The following is a 23,148-nucleotide window of genomic DNA, read 5'->3' as shown; positions in this document are numbered from 1 at the left end:
AATCATTCCTGGGTTACTGGGAGTCATGCAAAGAACCGGCTTGTGCTCGGCAAAATATCAGATTCCACAGAAACCATTTTCAACCGGAGTTTCTTCAGAGGTTGCCAGGGGTTCCATGAACAGTGAGGGATGCCACCTGTTTTTTTTTTGTTTATTAAACTCTTGCAAACAAATAACATCATAAAAATCATATTTACATATATACAGAATAATATATATATTTAAACAAAACCAGCTTACTTCAGCAAAGTACTAACAAATCCTGACCGTCACCTAAACCCCCCCTCAGGCTAAGAAACGATGAAACATTGATCCCATACATGCAGCCTTTCTTCAAAAATCTGATGTTACAAAAATCTAGGGGACGTGAAAGGACAGAAAGAGAAGACACTCCCCCAGAGACTGACAGAAAGCAGCTACGGGGACCCGACATTCCTCCATGCCTTTGTCCAGGCTCCCGGCCACCACCTGTCTTTCTCAAGAATTTTCCCAACCTCACCCAGAATGTTGTTCACCACCACCTCGACAGGAAGGACTTTTTTACGAATGGAAACCTGACATCGTGCATTCCACTACTAGGCTAACTAGAAAAATGTCTCAAAATCAAAGTCCCGGTGAGTCTGAAAGGCACCGTAAGACCACTCCGCGTAACTCAAGCGGGAAAGGAAAGGGATCCCCAGAGCTCCACCCACCTGCTTGTAGACATCCATATTGAAGGGGCACTGAAGCAAGAAATGGTCCATCTTCTCCTCCTACTGAGAAGAGTATAGTCCTCTGAGAATAGCCTACAATCCATCCTCCACTCTTGGACAACCACGGTTCACCGCAGAGCAATGCTTCAGGTTGCCCTTCACATAGAGTCTGCCATTGAATGAGAGCCAGGCCCAATCCCGAAACTTTAAAGGGATTCTCTCCAGATTCATCAAACGCAGACCCTCCCTCATAACCGGGCCTGGGCAATCCCTCAAGGCCAATGGCTCGCTAAAGGCAGATTCAACAACCCTCCTCTCCAGGGCCTTCCTAGGAAGAGACTTAATTTCCTCACTCGCCATTGCCGAAGCATTTTCAGACATGGGGCAACATAAGCCGGGAGCTTACCATGTTGGACCCTCAGGCTTTTCACTGGCCCACCATTCTCCCAGCTCTGCAGAAAAGGCATAACCAGGACTGAAAAATACCAACCCACCCAGGCAGTTCCTCTGCCAGCATGCTACCAAAATTATATGTACCCACCACTAAAGTTAGGAGCAGACCACTGACTACCAATGTAAGGGGTCAATTCTGCAATGACCACCAATATAAGGGGTTACGTCCATAATGTCCTCCAAGCTAAAGTGGGAGTACACCGATCACCAACGTAAGAAGGCACTACATTGACCACCAACTTAAGGTGAATCTACACTGACCATCAATGTAAAGGGACACGACACTTAAAAACCATGTAAAGGAGCACTACACTGACCACCAGTGTAAGGTGGAACTACAATGACCACAAAAGTATGGTGGGACTACACCAGGTGCGGACTGACAACTCATGGAGCCCCCTGCAATAGGGGATTATGGGGCCCCTGTGTCCTTGCCCAAACTCAAAAAAGCCTATGAAAAAGGTACCAGGGGCATCTCATGGGGGCCCTACTGATCCCGGGACCTTGGGCAGTGCCCAAGTTTCCAAATGGTCAGTCCGCCCCTGCACTACACTGACCACCACTGCAAGGGGTCACCTCCATAATGACCATCAACGTAAGCTGGATCTACACTGACCATCAATGTAAAGGGACACTACACGTAAAAACAATGTAAAGGAGCACTTCACTGACTACCATTGTAAGGTATAACTACAATGACCACCAAAGTATGGTGGAACTACACTGACCACCACTGTAAAGGGTCACTTCCATAATGACCACCAACGAAAGATGGATCTGCACTGACCATCAATGTTTGGGGACATTACACTTAAAACCAATGTAAAGGAGCACTACACTGACTACCATTTTAAGGAGGAACTACGATGACCACCTAAGTATGGTGGAACTACACTGACCACCCCTGTAAGGGGTCACTTCCATAATGACCACCAACGAAAGATGGATCTACGCTGACCATCAATGTAAAGGGACACTACACTTAAAACCAATGTAAAGGAGCACTACACTGACTACCATTGTAAGGTGGAACTACGATGACCACCACTGTAAGGGGTCACTTCCATAATGACCACCAATGAAAGGTGGATCTACGCTGACCATCAATGTAAAGGGACACTACACTTAAAACCAATGTAAAGGAGCACTTCACTGACTATCATTGTAAAGTGGAACTACGATGACCACCAAAGAATGGTGGAACTACATTGACCACCCCTGTAAGGGGTCACTTCCATAATGACCACCAATGTAAGATTGATCTGCACTGACCATCAATATTTGGGGACACTACACTTAAAACCAGTGTAAAGGAGCACTTCACTGACCACCACTGTAAGGTGGAACTAATCACAAGAGGAAAGAAGCACTGTGTGCTATCTGTGTGCTTTACTCTGTAAGCACATTGCTTTGTATGGCTGTGCTATGCAGAGCCATACAAAGCAGTGTGCAGGAGCTGACAGGGGAGAGATCTGTATTGTTTGACTAACTGTCACTTACATCCCCAGTGACACCAATACAGTGATCAGTGCTAATAAAAAAGCACTGACACTGTACTAATGGCACTGGGCAGGAAGGGGTTAACATCTGCTTTACTTAGGAGACATGCTGCTGTGTATCTCTCTGCTGTGCACAGATACAAAGCAGCATGTCCTTTCTGGCAGGAGAGAGACCTGCTTTGTTTACACACAGGTCTCTCCCCTGTCAGCTTTCCCTGATGATCGCTGAGGAAATTGCCATCCGGGACCCGGTGATTGACATCCCCAGCCGCCAATAGCAGCACGGGTAGGGCAGTGTGCACACCCGCTACTTGGAAATACAAATCACGTATATATCCGTGATTTTGCGCAGCCCTGCCGCCCTGGAGCAGTATTTCTGCTATAGGGCGGAGGGCAAGAGGTTAAATCCATTTTTATATTGTAAAAAGTCAATATAGTAAACTTGTTAGATCGTTGTGAACTGTAAGGACAGAGGAGCCGTCTTTGCACCTGGTAGAAAAGATGTTTAGCATTCGCATACAGAAGGGGGTCTTTACAGTAAAAGCTGTGACATGTGGAATAGTCTAGTTCTAGCTGACTCGGGCTTTTCATAACTTGTCTGATTTGTTTCTAAATACACAGCATGTAAATGACGGCTAATATTACTAACAGACAATATTGTAGATTCAGGAATCGAATTGCCTCGAGGGATCAGGATGGAATTGTTTCTCTGGAAATTGGACCGTGCTTTATTTAACGGTTTTTGGTTTCTCTGAATTAAGTGTGGGCTCTGAGAATGCAAAACGATTTCATTTATTTTGTCTTTTGGTTGAACTCGATGGGCAGATGTCTGACAACAGTAACTGTTACTTTTACGTTTTTTATATGTTTGCTGATCCATATTTCCTTTGCCGTGTTATATATAGCAATGGTTATAGAAAGGAAGACGTGTTACTAAACCTACAACAGTACAATCAGTCTGTAGATGCAGGAAAGCATGCTGGTTGTACTCACTGTGGGACCTCAGGGGTTAATCCTCTGCATTGTGTAAAAAGACTGTTTGATCCTGTCTTCTCTGATCCTCCCCTTCTTCTACTGTCCCCCATCCAACTGCTGATAGTACAAAGCTCTGGGGGCAAGCTACACATATTCAGTTTGGTGTGTATTGCTAGAGAGGTTGTTGTTTTTTTTTTTTCTTGGGAAAGTGCGAGTGATCAGCACAGGGTCAGTCAGCCCTGTCCAGACAGAGGTCAGGGGTCCTGCATCCTCCTAGAGCAGAAAGAAAACTCCTCCTACAAGCTTTAACCGGTGCTCTGCTGGACACTGATAGAAGTCACAAGACTGCTCTAACTGCTGATCAGAAAAGGTATTTAGCAGTTTATATTTAGTGAAATAATTGCACTTCCATGTTCTGTGTACTGTAGGAGAGAGCAGATATAGTGAATGCAGAGTCCGGGGAGACCAGATATAGTGAATGCAGAGTCCGGGGAGACCAGATATAGTGAATGCAGGGTCCGGGGAGACCAGATATAGTGAATGCAGGGTCAGGGGAGACCAGATATAGTGAATGCAGGGTCCAGGGAGACCAGATATAGTGAATGCAGGGTCTGGGGAGACCAGATATAGTGAATGCAGGGTCCTGGGAGACCAGATATAGTGAATGCAGGGTCCGGGGAGATCAGATATAGTGAATGCAGGGTCAGGGGAGACCAGATATAGTGAATGCAGGGTCTGGGGAGACCAGATATAGTGAATGCAGGGTCCGGGGAGACCGGATATAGTGAATGCAGGGTCCGGGGACACCAGATATAGTGAATGCAGGGTCTGGGGAGACCAGATATAGTGAATGCAGGGACCAGGGAGACCAGATATAGTGAATGCAGGGTCCTGGGAGACCAGATATAGTGAATGCAGGGTCCGGGGAGAGCGTATATAGTGAATGCAGGGTCCTGGGAGACCAGATATAGTGAATGCAGGGTCCGGGGAGATTAGATATAGTGAATGCAGGGTCCGGGGAGACCGGATATAGTGAATGCAGGGTCCGGGGAGAGCGGATATAGTGAATGCAGGGTCCGGGGAGAGCAGATATAGTGAATGCAGGGTCCGGGGAGAGCAGATATAGTGAATGCCGGGTCCGGGGAGACCAGATATAGTGAATGCAGGGTCTGGGGAGACCAGATATAGTGAATGCAGGGTCTGGGGAGAGCGGATATAGTGAATGCAGGGTCCGGGGAGAGCGTATATAGTGAATGCAGGGTCCGGGGAGAGCGTATATAGTGAATGCAGGGTCCTGGGAGACCAGATATAGTGAATGCAGGGTCCGGGGAGATCAGATATAGTGAATGCAGGGTCCGGGGAGATTAGATATAGTGAATGCAGGGTCCGGGGAGATTAGATATAGTGAATGCAGGGTCCGGGGAGATTAGATATAGTGAATGCAGGGTCCGGGGAGACCAGATATAGTGAATGCAGGGTCCGGGGAGACCAGATATAGTGAATGCAGGGTCCAGGGAGACCGGATATAGTGAATGCAGGGTCCGGGAAGATCGGATATAGTGAATGCAGGGTCCGGGGAGAGCGGATATAGTGAATGCAGGGTCCGGGGAGAGCGGATATAGTGAATGCAGGGTCCGGGGAGAGCGGATATAGTGAATGCAGGGTCCGGGGAGAGCGGATATAGTGAATGCAGGGTTCGGGGAGAGCGTATATAGTGAATGCAGGGTCCGGGGAGAGCGTATATAGTGAATGCAGGGTCCTGGGAGACCAGATATAGTGAATGCAGGGTCCGGGGAGATTAGATATAGTGAATGCAGGGTCCGGGGAGATTAGATATAGTGAATGCAGGGTCCGGGGCGATTAGATATAGTGAATGCAGGGTCCGGGGAGACCGGATATAGTGAATGCAGGGTCTGGGGAGAGCGGATATAGTGAATGCAGGGTCCGGGGAGAGCATATATAGTGAATGCAGGGTCCTGGGAGACCGGATATAGTGAATGCAGGGTCCTGGGAGACCAGATATAGTGAATGCAGGGTCCGGGGAGATTAGATATAGTGAATGCAGGGTCCGGGGAGATTAGATATAGTGAATGCAGGGTCCGGGGAGATTAGATATAGTGAATGCAGGGTCCGGGGAGATTAGATATAGTGAATGCAGGGTCCGGGGAGACCAGATATAGTGAATGCAGGGTCCGGGGACACCAGATATAGTGAATGCAGGGTCCGGGGGAGACCGGATATAGTGAATGCAGGGTCCGGGGAGAGCGGATATAGTGAATGCAGGGTCCGGGGAGAGCGGATATAGTGAATGCAGGGTCCGGGGAGAGCGGATATAGTGAATGCAGGGACCGGGGATAGCGGATATAGTGAATGCAGGGTCCGGGGAGAGCAGATATAGTGAATGCAGGGTCCGGGGAGACCGGATATAGTGAACGCAGGGTCCGGGGAAACCAGATATAGTGAACGCAGGGTCCGGGGAGAGCGGTTTAGTAACACTTGTCCTGGGTTTAGTAACACTTTATTTTGAAAGCATAAATGCTTATTTATTTCCAATACACAGAAAAAGGTTACATAAACAACATAAATAAAGCATTAGGCACAGTACAACCAGACGCCATATGGGGAGTATGAGGGTGGCGACACCCCCCACATGGTGACCTAATAAAAATGGCTGCTGGTGCAGTATCCAAGCATCGTGTTTAGAACTTTATTGATTTGGAGTAAGATGCCGGCTTGGAGATGCCTGTGCAGTTATTGGCTGTGTTCACAAATGTCGGACACAGATCAGCCTCTGCTGCAGCCTCTCACTTTGTGACGTGCTTTAAAGTTACAGTGTTGCAGTCTGATCATTGGGGGATATAAGACTGAGGAAATGCTTCCTCCTGCCTGCAGCAGACCGATGACCTCATCTCAGCCTGGGTGTAGCAATTAAAATAAATAAATAAATAATGGAGAAAAAAATTCTGCTTCCTTCTGAGAGTTTAGCTCCCCTTTAAGCTGTTGTGTGTATCCTTCATGAATCTCGGTGAGCTTTGTGTATTTCTTCCAGATCTGGGCAGTAATCAAGCGTGACACTTTTCTTTCCTGTAATAAAGACCGCTCCCTGCTGTTCTCTCTCCTTGTGCAGGGTGACTGGTCTTGTCTCCGCCCCTCCTGTAGTTTTCTGCAGGCAGCCTGTAGTGGGTGGAGCCTGATTGGGCCCCTCCCACAGCTCTGCTCTCTGCAGAGGTACAGCACAGTGGTGATGTCACTGTTACTTTTACAACGTAATATCTAGGTTTTCATCTGGTACACATAGACGATTATCCACACAGTGGATTTATATCATTTTAGTCTATTGAGGGATATATTTAAATTATTTATTTATTTTTATGCCCGGAGTTCAGTTTTAAGTAAAATAGGAGAGAATGAGTTTAGGGTGATTCCCATTAGTCTGGTGATGTGCAATAGTAGTCTAAAGCAATGGTCACTAAACTGCTTTTATCTGGCCCTTGACACTATTCCTTTCACTGACACTAATAATTGGGCGCTATTCCTCCCACTGACACCAATGATGGGCCTCTATTTCTCCCACTGACACCAATGATGGGCCACTATTCCTTACACTGATTCCAATGATGGGGCACTATTCCTCCCACTGATATCAATGATGGGGCACTATTCCTCCTACTAATACCAATGATGGGGCACTATTCCTCCCACTGACACCAATGATGGGGCACTATTCCTCCCACTGACACCAATGATGGAGCACTATTCCTCCCACTGATACCAATGATGGGGCACTATTCCTCCCACTGATACCAATGATGGGGCACTATTCCTCCCACTGATACCAATGATGGGGCACTATTCCTCCCACTGATACCAATGATGGGGCACTATTCCTCCTACTGATACCAATGATGGGGCACTATTCCTCCCACTGATACCAATGATGGGGCACTATTCCTCCCACTGATACCAATGATGGGGCACTATTCCTCCCACTGATACCAATGATGGGGCACTATTCCTCCCACTGATACCAATGATGGGGCACTATTCCTCCTACTGATACCAATGATGGGGCACTATTCCTCCCACTGATACCAATGATGGGGCACTATTCCTCCCACTGATACCAATGATGGGGCACTATTCCCCCCACTGATACCAATGAAGGGGAACTATTCCTCCCACTGATACCAATGATGGGGCACTATTCCTCCCACTGACACCAATGGTGGGGCAGTATTCCTCCCACTGATACCAATGATGGGGCACTATTCCTCCCACTGGCACCAATGGTGGGGCAGTATTCCTCCCACTGACACCAATGATGGGGCAGTATTCCTTCCACTGACACCAATGATGGAGCAGTATTCCTCCAACTGACACCAATGATGGGGCACCATTCCTTCCACTGATCCCAACAATGGAGCACAATTTCTTCCAATGACACCAACAATGGGGCACTATTCCTCTCTTAATACTATAGATAGGGCAAGTAAAAAAAAAAAAATGGTTTCAGCTGTCCATGTAGCTGGAGTTACCCTTTAAATCTGTGTCCTCTGCCTTCCCAGCACAGCTGTGTTTTTGCCTCTACAGAGGAGATATGACATCAGCAAATTCCAGTGACCCCTCCCAGCCAGACGTTACTTCATTTATGACTCTCCTGCCACCTTGACAGCCCTGTGACTGACATAACAGCTCGCCGTTCGATGGCGCGGTCTTTTCAGCTGGAATCCCCTGACTAAGCGCCATGAAATCTGACAGACGGCTCTACCGCCGCTCTCCTGACTCACCGCTTTTTACCCGGGTTCAGGACGGTGGCGTCCTATGGACTGTAGAAAATGAATTTCATGGGAAAAAAATATTTATTTTATAATTTGTAATGCAATCAGGACGCGGCGGCGTTTATTTATAAACTGGAGAAAAAGATGCCTGGAAGTGGTAAATATACACTCAACGGCCACTTTATTAGGCACATCCATTCAATTGCTTCGCAACACAGATTGCTAATCAGCCAATCACATGGCAGCAACTCAATGCATTTAGGCATTTAGATGTGGTGAAGAGGACTTGCTGAAGTTCAAAATGAGAATCAGAATGGGGAAGAAAGGGGATTTAAGTGACTTTGAACATGGCATGGTTGTTGGTGCCAGATGGGCTGGTCTGAGTATTTCAAAAACTGCTGATCTCCTGGGATTTTCACATACAACCATCTCTTGGGTTTACAGAGAATGGTCCGAGAAAGAGAAAATATTCAGTAAGTGGCAGTTGTGTGGACGAAAGGAGACTTTGAACATGGCATGGTTGTTGGTGCCAGAGGGTCTGGTCTGAGTATTTCAAAAACTGATGATCTCCTGGGATTTTCACACACAACCATCTCTAGGGTTTACAGAGAATGGTCCGAGAAAGAGAAAATATCCAGTGAGTGGCAGTTTTGTGGACGAAAGGAGACTTTGAACATGGCATGGTTGTTGGTGCCAGACGGACTGGTCTGAGTATTTCAAAAACTGACAGTCTACTGGGATTTTCACACACAACCATCTCTAGGGTTTACAGAGAATGGTCCGAAAAGGAGAAAATATCCAGTGAGTGGCAGTTGTGTGGACGAAAGGAGACTTTGAACATGGCATGGTTGTTGGTGCCAGATGGGCTGGTCTGAGTATTTCAAAAACTGACTGTCTACTGGGATTTTCACACACAACCATCTCTAGGGTTTACAGAGAATGGTCCGAGAAAGAGAAAATATTCAGTAAGTGGCAGTTGTGTGGACGAAAGGAGACTTTGAACGTGGCATGGTTGTTGGTGCCAGATGGGCTGGTCTGAGTATTTCAAAAACTGACAGTCTACTGGGATTTTCACACACAACCATCTCTAGGGTTTATAGAGAATGGTCCAAAAAAAGGAGAAAATATCCAGTAAGTGGCAGTTGTGTGGAGGAAAATGCCTTGTTGAGGTTTGAGAATGGGCAGACTGGTTCAAGATGATAGGGAACAGTAACTCATGTCAATATGGACCAAAATCTCTGAGGAATGTTCCCAACACCTGGACCTGGGGTCAGTAGGGGGCCCCATGAGATGCCCCTGGTACCTTTCATAGGCTTTTTTGGGTGTGGTTTGAGTGTGGGCGAGGACACCCTATTACCCGGGGGCCCCATGAGTTGTCAGTCCGCCCCTGGTTGCCACGTCCTCCCTTTAAGTCCTAATGCACACGGGGCGTTTTGATAACGCTGGTATCGTTAGCTGTGTAAAGTCACGTTAAGAACCTGCGTTTTTCTGCTTTTTTTTAGCGTTTTTGCATTAGCAGCGTTTTCCTGCGTTTGCGTTTTTTAGCAGTTTTAGCAGGTTTTGTTTTTACCAAAAAAATCCGTTTTAGTCAAAAAAAGTCCAAAGCGTTTTACTGCACTTTGCCGCGTTTGTCAGCGTTTGAGCATTTTTACAGCTAAAACACTCCTCTAGAAGCCCACTAGTTCTGGGTTTTTTTCCAGCCAAAAAACATTGATTGCAGTCTATGTGTGTATGGACACATAGGATAACATGCTGGGGATGGACACATAGGATAACATGCCGGGGATGGACACATAGGATAACATGCTGGGAATGGACACATAGGATAACATGCTGGGGATGGACATATAGGATAACATGCCGGGGATGGACACATAGGATAACATGCCGGGGATGGGCACATAGGATAACATGCCGGGGATGGACACATAGGAGAACATGCCGGGGATGGACACATAGGATAACATGCCGGGGATGGACACACAGGATAACATGCTGGGGATGGACACATAGGATAACATGCCGGGGATGGACACATAGGATAACATGCCGGGGATGGACACATAGGATAACATGCTGGGGATGGACACATAGGAGAACATGCTGGGGATGGACACATAGGAGAACATGCCGGGGATGGACACATAGGATAACATGCCGGGGATGGACACATAGGAGAACATGCTGGGGATGGACACATAGGAGAACATGCCGGGGATGGACACATAGGATAACATGCCGGGGATGGACACACAGGATAACATGCCGGGGATGGACACATAGGATAACATGCTGGGGATGGACACATAGGATAACATGCTGGGGATGGACACATAGGATAACATGCCGGGGATGGACACATAGGATAACATGCCGGGGATGGACACATAAGAGAACATGCCGGGGATGGACACATAGGATAACATGCCGGGGATGGACACATAGGATAACATGCTGGGGATGGACACATAGGATAACATGCCGGGGATGGACACATAGGATAACATGCCGGGGATGGACACATAGGAGAACATGCTGGGGATGGACACATAGGATAACATGCTGGGGATGGACACATAGGAGAACATGCTGGGGATGGACACATAGGAGAACATGCTGGGGATGGACACATAGGATAACATGCTGGGGATGGACACATAGGAGAACATGCCGGGGATGGACACATAGGAGAACATGCTGGGGATGGACACATAGGAGAACATGCCGGGGATGGACACATAGGATAACATGCCGGGGATGGACACATAGGATAACATGCCGGGGATGGACACATAGGATAACATGCCGGGGATGGACACATAGGATAACATGCCGGGGATGGACACATAGGATAACATGCCGGGGATGGACACATAGGATAACATGCCGGGGATGGACACATAGGATGACATGCCGGGGATGGACACATAGGATAACATGCCGGGGATGGACACATAGGATAACATGCCGGGGATGGACACATAGGATAACATGCCGGGAATGGACACATAGGATAACATGCCGGGGGGTTTACTGGCTGTAGAAAAAACGTCAAAAGCCAAAAATAGCCGCTGTAAAAACATCCTGTGTGCATGGGGACTTATGCAGGCCATACATGGGTCGAATTCCGAACGATTTTTCGGCCGAAAATCGAAAACGTCGTTTGCTCGGTAATGCGATGGCGCCAGCAATGATTCAGAAATTCGGCCGACCAAGTCATAAAGTTCACCCCATGTAACAGGTGAAACTTCTGTTCCTTCCAAGTCACGGCTCATGGCGCATATTCTTTTCGGTAAAACGATCGTACGAATTGACCATCATTGAGTCGAAAATCTGTCCTTTTTCATGAATTTTCCAGCATGCCTGATCACCGAAAAGGGGAGGAGCCACGAAAATCGGCCAGTTTCATTGACCCACTAACAGAGCGAAGATCGGACGATTATTCTTAGGTCCTATTTTAGAACGAAAAATCGGTCGAATTTCATCCCATGTATGGCCGGCCTTAAACTGAACACGTTAATTACACAGGTTCTGTGGCTGATTAAGGTGGTAAGTAAACTCAGTTACCCCGATTCACACCTAAGCGTGTTCTGCAGCATTTTGCAGAAACGCAGTACAGTCCATGTAACATGATTTCCTACGGGGGACGTTCACATCTCCGCGTTTTTCACCCGGTGCGTTTTTTTGGAAAGGGTCAGGGACTGTTTTTGAATGCAAAAAGTTGCGTTTTTGGTTCTCTAGACTTCAATGGAAACGCTGCAAAAAAGCATGTAGTGCATTTTTTATGTGTTTTTGCCACGTTTTTAAATCTGCCTAGCAACAAGGGGAAACAAACAAGACATGGCAAAAATGCATCAAAACCGCACTGCAGAAACGGATCAAATGCAAAGTGCATAGGTGTGAACCTCGCCTTTGTGCCTGATCTGCACTGAGTTGGCCCCAGAACCTGCGTCATTGATATGTGTTCGGTTTCAAAGGGAGGAGGTGGCAACCCTACCAGTGAGTGCCAGCAATTTACAGAGCATGTTACAGATTGTACATTCCCATCAGTTCCTACCATCAAGGATATTACAATCGAAGGTCCCTATCTCACGATCATATATTAGGGCCAATCTAGACACGAGCTGATTAACCTACCAGCATGTCTTTGGAGCGTGGGAGGAAATCGGAGTACCCGGAGGAAACACAAACACAGGGAGACTTTTCTGTAAAAAATCAATTCCTATTACGACCTTTCCTCATTGGTCTTAGTTAAACGTGGAGCCTGTTGGGTTGAGCTGGGCTCTGACTTCTATGTCTTGCGTTCTCCTACAATGAGCTCTCCCTGCAATTATTCCCGACATTTGCTGCCCACTGGGAGTTTCGGGTGTCCCCTCCCACCTGAGAGTTTTGGGTGTCCCCGCCCACCTGAGAGTTTTGGGTGTCCCCGCCCACCTGAGAGTTTCAGGTGTCCCCGCCCACCTGGAAGTTTTGGGTGTCCCCGCCCACCTGGGAGTTTCGGGTGTCCCTGCCCACCTGGGAGTTTCAGGGGTGTCCCTGCCCACCTGGGAGTTTTGGATGTTCCTGCCCACCTGGGAGTTTCGGGTGTCCCTGCCCACCTGCGAGTTTCGGTTGTCCCTGACCACCTGTGAGTTTCGGGTGTCCCTGCCCACCTGGGAGTTTTGGGTGTCCCTGCCCACCTGGGAGTCTCGGGTGTCCCTGCCCACCTGGGAGTTTCGGGTGTCCCTGCCCACCTGGGAGTTTCGGGTGTCCCTGCCCACCTGCGAGTTTCGAGTGTCCCTGACCACCTGTGAGTTTCGGGTGTCCCTGCCCACCTGCGAGTTTCGAGTGTCCCTGACCACCTGTGAGTTTCGGGTGTCCCTGCCCACCTGGGAGTTTTGGGTGTCCCTGCCCACCTGGGAGTTTCGGGTGTCCCTGCCCACCTGGGAGTTTTGGGTGTCCCCTCCCACCTGGGAGTCTCGGGTGTCCCTGCCCACCTTGGAGTTTCGGGTGTCTCTGCCCACCTGGGAGTCTCGGATGTCCCTGCCCACCTGGGAGTCTCGGGTGTCCCTGCCCACCTGGGAGTTTCGGGTGTCCCTGCCCACCTGGGAGTCTCGGGTGTCCCTGCCCACCTGGGAGTTTCGGGTGTCCCTGCCGACCTGGGAGTTTCGGATGTCCCTGCCCACTTTTGTGTGTTCGCGCTCCTCCTGTTATACTCCCCATAATGTAAAATTTAAACAAATCCATCAGGGGTGGTGGGAGCCCCTCACAGTGGCCACATCAGCTGTGTAAAGCAGGAACTTGGCGCCGAGATCTCACCGATAGAGTCCCCAAGAAACCCTGTGTAATTTACTGCTGAATTCTTACTTGCATAACACTGACCCTTGAACTCTGCATTACATACTTCTGACACCTGCACTCAGCATCGCTTTCTACTGACCCCTGCACGCGATGGTACATACTACTGACCCCTACACGCTATGGTACATACTACTGACCCCTACACGCTATGGTACATACTACTGACCCCTGCACGCTATGGTACATACTACTGACCCCAGCATTTTGCATTACTACTGACTTTTGATCCCTGTGTAACTTACTGCTGAATTCTGAGCTACATACTACAGACCCCTGAACTCTGCACTACTTACTACTGACACCTGCACTTTGCCTTACTACTGACCTCTGCACTCTGCCTTACCTACTACTGACTTCTAAGCCCTGTGTACGTAATGCGGAGTGCGGGTGTCAGGAGTAAGAAGTGCAGAGTTCAGGGGGTCTGTAGTATGTAACTCAGAATTCAGCAGTAAGTTACACAGGGCTCAAAAGTCAGTAATAACGCAAAGTGCAGGGGTCAGTAGTATGTAACATAGTGTGCAGGGGTCAGTAGTATGTAACATAGCATCCAGGGGTCAGTAGTATTTACCATAGCGTGCAGAGGTCAGTAGTAAGTAATGCAGAGTGCAGGTGTCAGAAGTATGTAATTCAGTATTCAAGGGTCAGTGTTATGCAAGTCAGAATTCAGCAGTAAGTTACGCAGAGGTTAGTAGATAGTAATGCAGAGTGTAGGAGACAGAACTATGTAACATAGAATGCAGAGGTCAGTAGTAAGTAATGCAGAGATATTTAGATGGCATGGCAGAGTGCAGAGGTCAGTAGTATGAAATGCAGAGTGTAGAGGTCAGTAGTATGTAATGCAGAGGTCAGTAGTATGTAAGGTAGAGTGCAGAGGTCAGTATTAAGCAAGGCAGAGTGCAGAGGTCAGTAGTATGTAAGGCAGAGTGCAGAGGTCAGTAGTATGTAAGGCAGAGTGCAGAGGTCAGTAGTATGTAAGGCAGAGTGCAGAGGTCAGTAGTATGTAAGGTAGAGTGCGGAGGTCAGTATTAAGCACGGCAGAGTGCAGAGGTCAGTAGTATGTAAGGTAGAGTGCAGAGGTCAGTATTAAGCACTGCAGAGTGCAGAGGTCAGTAGTATGTAAGGCAGAGTGCAGAGGTCAGTAGTATGTAAGGTAGACTGCGGAGGTCAGTATTAAGCATGGCAGAGTGCAGAGGTCAGTAGTATGTAAGGTAGAGTGCAGAGGTCAGTAGTATGTAAGGTAGAGTGCAGAGGTCAGTAGTATGTAAGGTAGTGTGCAGAGGTCAGTATCAAGCACGGCAGAGTGCAGAGGTCAGTATTAAGCACGGCAGAGTGCAGAGGTCAGTAGTATGTAAGGTAGAGTGCAGAGGTCAGTATTAAGCACGGCAGAGTGCAGAGGTCAGTAGTATGTAAGGTAGAGTGCGGAGGTCAGTATTAAGCACAGCAGAGTGCAGAGGTCAGTAGTATGTAAGGTAGAGTGCGGAGGTCAGTATTAAGCACAGCAGAGTGCAGAGGTCAGTAGTATGTAAGGTAGAGTGCAGAGGTCAGTATTAAGCACGGCAGAGTGCAGAGGTCAGTAGTATGTAAGGTAGAGTGCAGAGGTCAGTAGTAAGTAATGCAGGGTGCAGTGGTCAATACTGTAGCACAAACCCCCCTCCCTTTAGGAGATATACCCCTAGATGTCAGATGTATCGGTGCCCAGCTGAGTGAGGGAAGTCCTCCTCATTCATGTGACTCATCAGAGCTGAGGAGTAGCCCAGGACTCCCATAGCCGCTCTGATCTGAGGCCTGAAAAGCAGCATGGTGGGGTCAGTTTGTCTACTCATCACCTTCCCATGATTGATGGTTTGCTGCCTTCCACTTCATTATTGCTCTGTGTGGCCAAGAGTTGGAATCTATGTTGTTTTTTTGGGGGGTGGTTTGCCATGTCGGAGGTTTCCCCTCATTGCCTGTTTAGTTGCAGAGAGATAGAGGGACGAATATTTCAGGAGCTGTAGACTCTTCCTTCCCTCTGGGTCTATGAATGAGTTAATGGAAGCAGCATTGTACAGTCTATGGCTCAGAACTTCCATGACATGGATTGTGCTTGTTGGCTCCGACTCCGCTACTTAGCCATAAGCGGTTTTGAAAATGTTCCGGCTGCCAAAACATGGAGGTCAGCTGGAGGGGAGGTGTATTATTCTCCGAGAAAAATCCTGAGATTACTACGAGGTCTTCTGGTACAAGGGAAAAAAAGAGACCCTTCATTTATCAGCAATGTTTATAGGCGCCAGAAATGTTCGTTGCTACGCCCTTGATCGAACGTCCAGTATCAGGCAGCGAAGGCACTTCACCGCAGGATGGCTGTTAGCTTTACTGCATGCAAAACTACAAGACGTGTATGAACTTCAATCTGACTCGGTGTCAGGTTTTTTTGCAGTTACTGTACAGCAGAGCTCAGACTGGGAAAGAAAGAAGCAGCACAAGGAGCCAATCAGTTCATGTGCTGACAAGGAGCCGGCTGATAGGAGAAGGCTGCTTCGCCTTTAATGTCCAGTAACAGGGCGGGGAAGGGTGCAGGAAGGACAGCTAGTGGCAGAAAAGAAGTGCTGTAAAAGGCAGCTCCGGATGGAAGGTGAGTATTGCAGGAAAAGCTTATTTAATTGTTTGTATGATTGAATTTTTTTATTTTATTTATTTTTATAATTGTATGTTTTGGTATATGAATCTAATGAAGGTTTGGTTTATATTTTTACATACCTTTTTGATAATGAAGGTTTTGTTGTATTTTACATATATATATATATTTTAAAATGAAGGATTAGTTGTATTTTATATATAATTTTTATAATGAAGGTTTAGTTGTATTTTTTATATATATTTTAGAATGAAGGTTTAGTTGTATTTTATATATATTTTAGAATGAAGGTTTAGTTGTATTTTATATATAATTTTTATAGTGGAGGTTTAGTTGTATTTTACATATTTTTTTTTATAATGAAGGTTTAGTTGTACTTTTATATACATTTTTATAAAGAAAGGTTTAGTTGTATTTTATATATATATTTTATAATGAAGGTTTAGTTGTATTTTATATATCATTTTTAAAATGAAGGTTTAGTATTTTACATATATTTTTATAGTGGAGGTTTAGTTGGATTTTGCATATTTTTTTTATAATGAAGATTTAGTTGTACTTTTATATACATTTGTATATTGAAGGTTTTGTTGTATTTTCCATATGTTTTTATAATGAAGGTTAAGTTGTGTTTTACATACATTTTTATAATGAAAGTATAGTTGAGTTTTTAGATATAATTTTATAGTGAAGGTTTAGTTGTATTTTATATGTCATTTTTATAATGAAGGTTTAGTATTTTCCATATATTTTTATAATTAAGGTTTAGTTGTATTTTACATACATTTTTATAATTAACGTTTTGTTAGATTTTTCATGTTTTTATAATGACGGTAAAGTTGTTTTTTACATACATTTGTATCATGAAAGTATATATATTTTATATATATTTTAAACTAAGTTTTAATTGTATTTTACGCACTTTAGTATGATAAAAAGTTAATTGTATTTTGCTTATGGGCAGCACAGTGGCTAAGTGGTTAGCACTTTCATCTGGCAGTACTAGGGTCATTGGTTCAAATCCCAACCACGACACCACCTGCCTGGAGTTTGCATGTTCTCCCTGTGCCTGTGTGAGTTTCCTCTGGGTACTCCGGTTTCCTCCCACACTCCAAAGACATGATGGTAGGTGAATTGGCTCCTGTCTAAATTGTCCCTAGTATGTGTATGTATGAATGTGAGTTAGGGACCTTAGATTGTACACCCCTTGAGGGTTAGGGACTGATGTGAATGTACTATGTATGTAAAGCGCTGCGCAAATTGACAGCGCTATATAAGTACCTAAAATAGAATAATACTCAGATTTTTAATGATGTTTTAGTTGCATTTTACATTCATTTTTGTAATAAAGATTGTTATATTTTACATACTTCTTTTTTTAATGAAGGATTAGCTGTTTTTTATGTATATTTTTATAATGGTTTAACTGTATTGTACATACATTTTTATTATGAAGGTTTAGTTGTATTTTACATACATTTTTTATAATGAAGGTTTAGTTGTATTTTACATACATTTTTATAATGAAGGTTTAGTTGTATTTTACATACATTTTTATAATGAAGGTTTAGTTGTATTTTACATACATGTTTATAATGAAGGTTTAGTTGTATTTTACATACATTTTTTATAATGAAGGTTTAGTTGTATTTTACATACATTTTTTATAATGAAGGTTTAGTTGTATTTTACATACATTTTTATAATGAAGGTTTAGTTGTATTTTACATACATGTTTATAATGAAGGTTTAGTTGTATTTTACATGCATGTTTATAGTGAAGGTTTAGTTGTATTTTACATGCATGTTTATAATGAAGGTTTAGTTGTATTTTACATGCATGTTTATAATGAAGGTTTAGTTGTATTTTACATGCATGTTTATAATGAAGGTTTAGTTGTATTTTCAATACATTGTATTTTACATACATTTTTTATAATGAAGGTTTAGTTGTATTTTACATACATTTTTATAATGAAGGTTTAGTTGTATTTTACATACATGTTTATAATGAAGGTTTAGTTGTATTTTACATGCATGTTTATAATGAAGGTTTAGTTGTATTTTACATACATTTTTAAATCCTAGATTGTAAGCTACCAGGATCAGGGTCCTCCTATCCCTCTTGTATTGAACTGTATTGTTGCTGTATTGTCTCCCGTTATATTGTAAAGCGCTGAGCATACTGTTGGCGCTATAAAAATCCTGTATAATAATAATATATAAATCCTGTATAATAATAATGAAGGTTTAGTTGTATTTTACATACATTTTTATAATGAAGGTTTAGTTGTATTTTATATACATTTTTATAATGAAGGTTTAGTTGTATTTTATATACATTTTTATAATGAAGGTTTAGTTGTATTTTATATACATTTTTATAATGAAGGTTTAGTTGTATTTTACATACATGTTTATAATGCAGGTTTAGTTGTATTTCATATACATTTTTATAATGAAGGTTTAGTTGTATTTCACATACATTTTTAAATCTTAGATTGTAAGCTCCCAGGATCAGGCCCTCCTATCCCTCTTGCATTGAACTGTATTGTTGCTGTATTGTCTCCCTTTATATTGTAAAGCGCTGAGCAAACTGTTGGCGCCATATAAATCCTGTATAATAATAATGAAGGGTTAGTTGTATTTTATATACATTTTTATAATGAAGGTTTAGTTGTATTTTATATACATTTTTATAATGAAGGTTTAGTTGTATTTTACATACATTTTTATAATGAAGATTTAGTTGTATTTTACATACATGTTTATAATGAAGGTTTAGTTGTATTTTATATACATTTTTATAATGAAGGTTTAGTTGTATTTTATATACATTTTTATAATGAAGGTTTAGTTGTATTTTACATACATTTTTATAATGAAGGTTTAGTTGTATTTTATATACATTTTTATAATGAAGGTTTAGTTGTATTTTATACACATTTTTATAATGAAGGTTTAGTTGTATTTTATATACATTTTTATAATGAAGGTTTAGTTGTATTTTATATACATTTTTATAATGAAGGTTTAGTTGTATTTTATATACATTTTTATAATGAAGGTTTAGTTGTATTTTATATACATTTTTATAATGAGGGTTTAGTTGTATTTTACATACATGTTTATAATGAAGGTTTAGTTGTATTTTATATACATTTTTATAATGAAGGTTTAGTTGTATTTTATATACATTTTTATAATGAGGGTTTAGTTGTATTTTACATACATTTTTATAATAAGGGTTTAGTAATATTAAGTTCCTTCTTTTTTGGCAAGCTAAAGGCACTGCCACCTCCTCTGATTGATGGTCATGGAAATACCATGAGGTTTAGTCTAACAACTTTTTCCTGTTCCTACACGGTTCCTGGTCTTGTTTACCGGGCTATTTTAACCTAGTCATCCTTATTCCCCTCTGCCCTCAGGAGGAGAAAAGAACTCTTCCTCTGACAGAGATATTTGTCATTCTTCTCGTCAGACAGCCAAAACACAGCTAACGGTCTCCTTCTTCTCTCTCTGCACAGGAATGAAACCAGCAAGATTATTAGAAACTTCTCTTTCTACGTTGTTGGGTTTCACAAGGATCTAAGCATTCTCCAGACCTGGCTGAGGGATAGCCTGAACCTTCTGCTCACCAAGTCTACAGAGATATAAGGATGTGTTGATAATTACTCCGGAGTATTTCAGAATCCCTTCTCGGAAGTAGAATTACTTCATGTGTTTCTGGGATCCAGACTCTTGTTGGTGAGGCAGCAGCAGCAGCGAAGGCTGGAATTATGACCAGATGACATTGTTTTAAAGACTTGGGGCCGCAGCATTGACTTCCTGTTGGATTTATTTGATTGAGGGAACAGTGATAGGAACCCATCATGGCCATGAGGCACAAGAACTTGAAGCTGTTTACAATCGCTTTGGCCTTTTTTGCCATCACCATCACATCTTTTCTCTTGAACTACACCCAGAACTACACCCAGATCAAATGGATCCCCGAGAAATACTTTCGGTTCCCAGGCTCCTTCGTGAGGTTCATCGCACCCATAAGGAGGCCGTGTGGCATCTCTGAGGCCGAAGTGTCTCCTTGGTTCGACGAGAGGTTTAATCACACCATTTCACCCCTCCTGACCAAGCAGAACAACTTGCTGTCGGAGAGCACGTACAATTGGTGGATGGTAAGTGCTGTTTTTGTGCTGAGATTGGGTTTGTGGTCTACAAATGTATTTATAGGCTAAGTCCACCTTTGAGACATGCATCTCTGAGGCCGAAGTGTCTCCTTGGTTCGGGGAGAGGTTTAATCAGACCATTTCACCCCTCCTGACCAAGCAGAACAACTTGCTGTCGGAGAGCACGTACAATTGGTGGATGGTAAGTGCTGTTTTTGTGCTGTGATTGGGTTTGTGTTCTACAAATGTATTTATAGGCTAAGTCCACCTTTGAGACATGTATTTCTGAGGCCGAAGTGTCTCCTTGGTTCGACGAGAGGTTCAATCAGACCATTTCACCCCTCCTGACCAAGCAGAACAACTTGCTGTCGGAGAGCACATACAATTGGTGGATGGTAAGTGCTGTTTTTGTGCTGAGATTGGGTTTGTGGTCTACAAATGTATTTATAGGCTAAGTCCACCTTTGAGACATGCATCTCCGAGGCCGAAGTGTCTCCTTGGTTCGACGAGAGGTTTAATCAGACCTCCTGACCAAGCAGAACAACTTGCTGTCGGAGAGCACATACAATTGGTGGATGGTGAGTGCTGTTTTTGTGCTGTGATTGGTTTGTGTTCTACAAGTGTATTTATAGGCAAAGTCCACCTTTGGGGCCATATTTCTTGTTCCACCAATATTTAGGATGTAACGTGAAATATGGCAATATTCCCCACCCCTAAATTGCTCCCCAAACACCTACCTGAATCAGAGGTCGCTTCTCCTTTCAAGCTCCTGTTTGGTTTTGAATATGATTTGGCTGTGCTTGGCTCTTCCACCACTGTCGCATTATCTGCTCATGGAAGACTACAAGTCCCATCTGCCACTCATAGGGAGGGAATCGTAGATCTCAGTGGAACACAAATGCAATGATGTCACTACACCACTTCCTCCAGTCCCATAACTGCAGGTCCATACCTTGCTGTGGGTCGGAAACTAAGAGAAGAGTCTCCATGAGCCTGTGCATTGCTTCCACGAACAGCTAATCATGGTTGTAATGCTCCTCAGATTCCAATGCAAGAATTAAATAAATGCAAATTGTTTTCTTTATTAACCTAGATGCATCTGTTAAAGCCCAACTTCAGCAACTAAAAAATTATTCCTAGTTACATAGTTAGTCTGGCTGAAAAAAGACAAAAGTCCATCCAGTTCAACCTTTAAAAAAGGAAAAAAAACCTTATAATCCTACAGCCACAGTTGATCCAGAAGAAGGCAAAAAAACCCAGCAAAGCATGATCCAATTTGCTCCTGCAGGGAAAAAAATTCCTTCCTGATCCCCCGAGAGGCAATCGGATATTCCCTGGATCAACTTTACCTATAAATGTTATATCCAGTTATATTCTGTGTATCCAAGAAAGCATCCAGGCCTTTTTTAAAGCAACCCACTGAGCTGGCCAGAACCAACTCTTGAGGGAGTCTATTCCACATTTTCACAGCTCTCACTGTGAAGAAACCTTTCTGTTGTAGTGGGGATGTGCCCATGCTGGAAGGCTTGAAGGCTCATTTTCTCTATGGAAGAGGAGAAACCATGTTACTTACCCGATCCTCCGCTTTTACAGCAAACGGGGCTCCTCCACACTCCGGTGGTGGACATTTTCTCAGCGTCATCATGTCCAATGCAGGGCTGTTGACCCTGCATTGCTCCTAATGACGTCAGGACTGCTGGAGCATGGGGGGAGAAAAAGGTTGCAGGGGAAGAGTGGCGTTTCGGGGAGGTAAATCTTCTTTTGTTCCCCTGGACCTAAATGAGCAATTACCCTTTGCAGTGCAGGCACAGTCCCACTTCAGGAGATATTTTTTTTGTTGCCCGGAGTTGAGCTTTAAATCTTTGCAAAAGGTGAAATTTGCCTTTACAAATATGTTAGCTGGAGGTGAACTTTAATATGTGTCTTGCTTAGCCTATTATTATTATTGTACAGGATTTATATAGCGCCAACAGTTTGCTCAGCGCCAGGGGCGGACTGACAACTCATGGGGCCACCGGGCAATAGGGGATCATGGGGCCCCTGTGTCCTTGCCCAAACTCAAAAAACCTATGAAAAAGGTACCAGGGGCATCTCATGGGGCCCCCTACTGACTCTGGGCCCTCAATAGGGGATCATGGGGCCCCTGTGTCCTTGCCCAAACTCAGAAAAGCCTATGAAAAAGGTACCAGGGGCATATCATGGGGCCCCATACTGACCCCGGGCCCTCGGGCAGTGCCCGAGTTTCCAAATGGTCAGTCCGCTCCTGCTCAGCGCTTTAAAAAAATGAAGGTAGACATTACAGTTACAATACAATTTGGTACAAGAGGACACAGAGGGCCCGGCTCTTCAGAGCTTACAATCTAGGAGGAAAGGTTGTGCTTTACAAAAGGTAACAGCTGTAGGGGGGATGGGCTACGGAGGAAATAAAAGGCAGTTTTCTAATTAGAAGCAGGATAGATGTCTTTAAAGAGAAGGGTTTTCAGGGATCGTCTACATGTGGATAAATTAGGAGATAGCTGAACAGATTAAGGTAGGGAGTTCCATAGGATGGGAGAAGCTCAGGAGAAGTTCTGGAGGAGGTGACACGGTACTAGACGGCAGAAGGTCTTGGGAGGATCGAAGAGAGCGGTTTGG

The 23,148-nt window shown here is 44.4% G+C and overlaps 1 protein-coding gene across 1 annotated transcript in view; it reads left to right on the top strand.

Moving 5' to 3' along the window:
• Positions 1-23,148, top strand: part of ST3GAL1 (ST3 beta-galactoside alpha-2,3-sialyltransferase 1) — a 243,742-nt gene that overhangs the window by 153,781 nt on the left and 66,813 nt on the right. The window contains exon 3 of the mRNA XM_089685950.1: positions 19,879-20,523. Coding sequence (XP_089542076.1) covers positions 20,224-20,523 — 300 coding nt within the window. The 5' untranslated portion in view covers positions 19,879-20,223. The remainder of the gene's footprint in view (positions 1-19,878; positions 20,524-23,148) is intronic.

Source organism: Staurois parvus, unplaced genomic scaffold (genome assembly GCF_062004578.1).
Source record: "Staurois parvus isolate SC_StPar_1 unplaced genomic scaffold, SC_StPar_1.0 ptg000389l, whole genome shotgun sequence".
NCBI lineage: Eukaryota > Metazoa > Chordata > Amphibia > Anura > Ranidae > Staurois > Staurois parvus.
The sequence above is the reverse complement of the archived record's forward strand: the minus strand, read 5'-3'. Positions and strand labels throughout refer to the sequence as shown.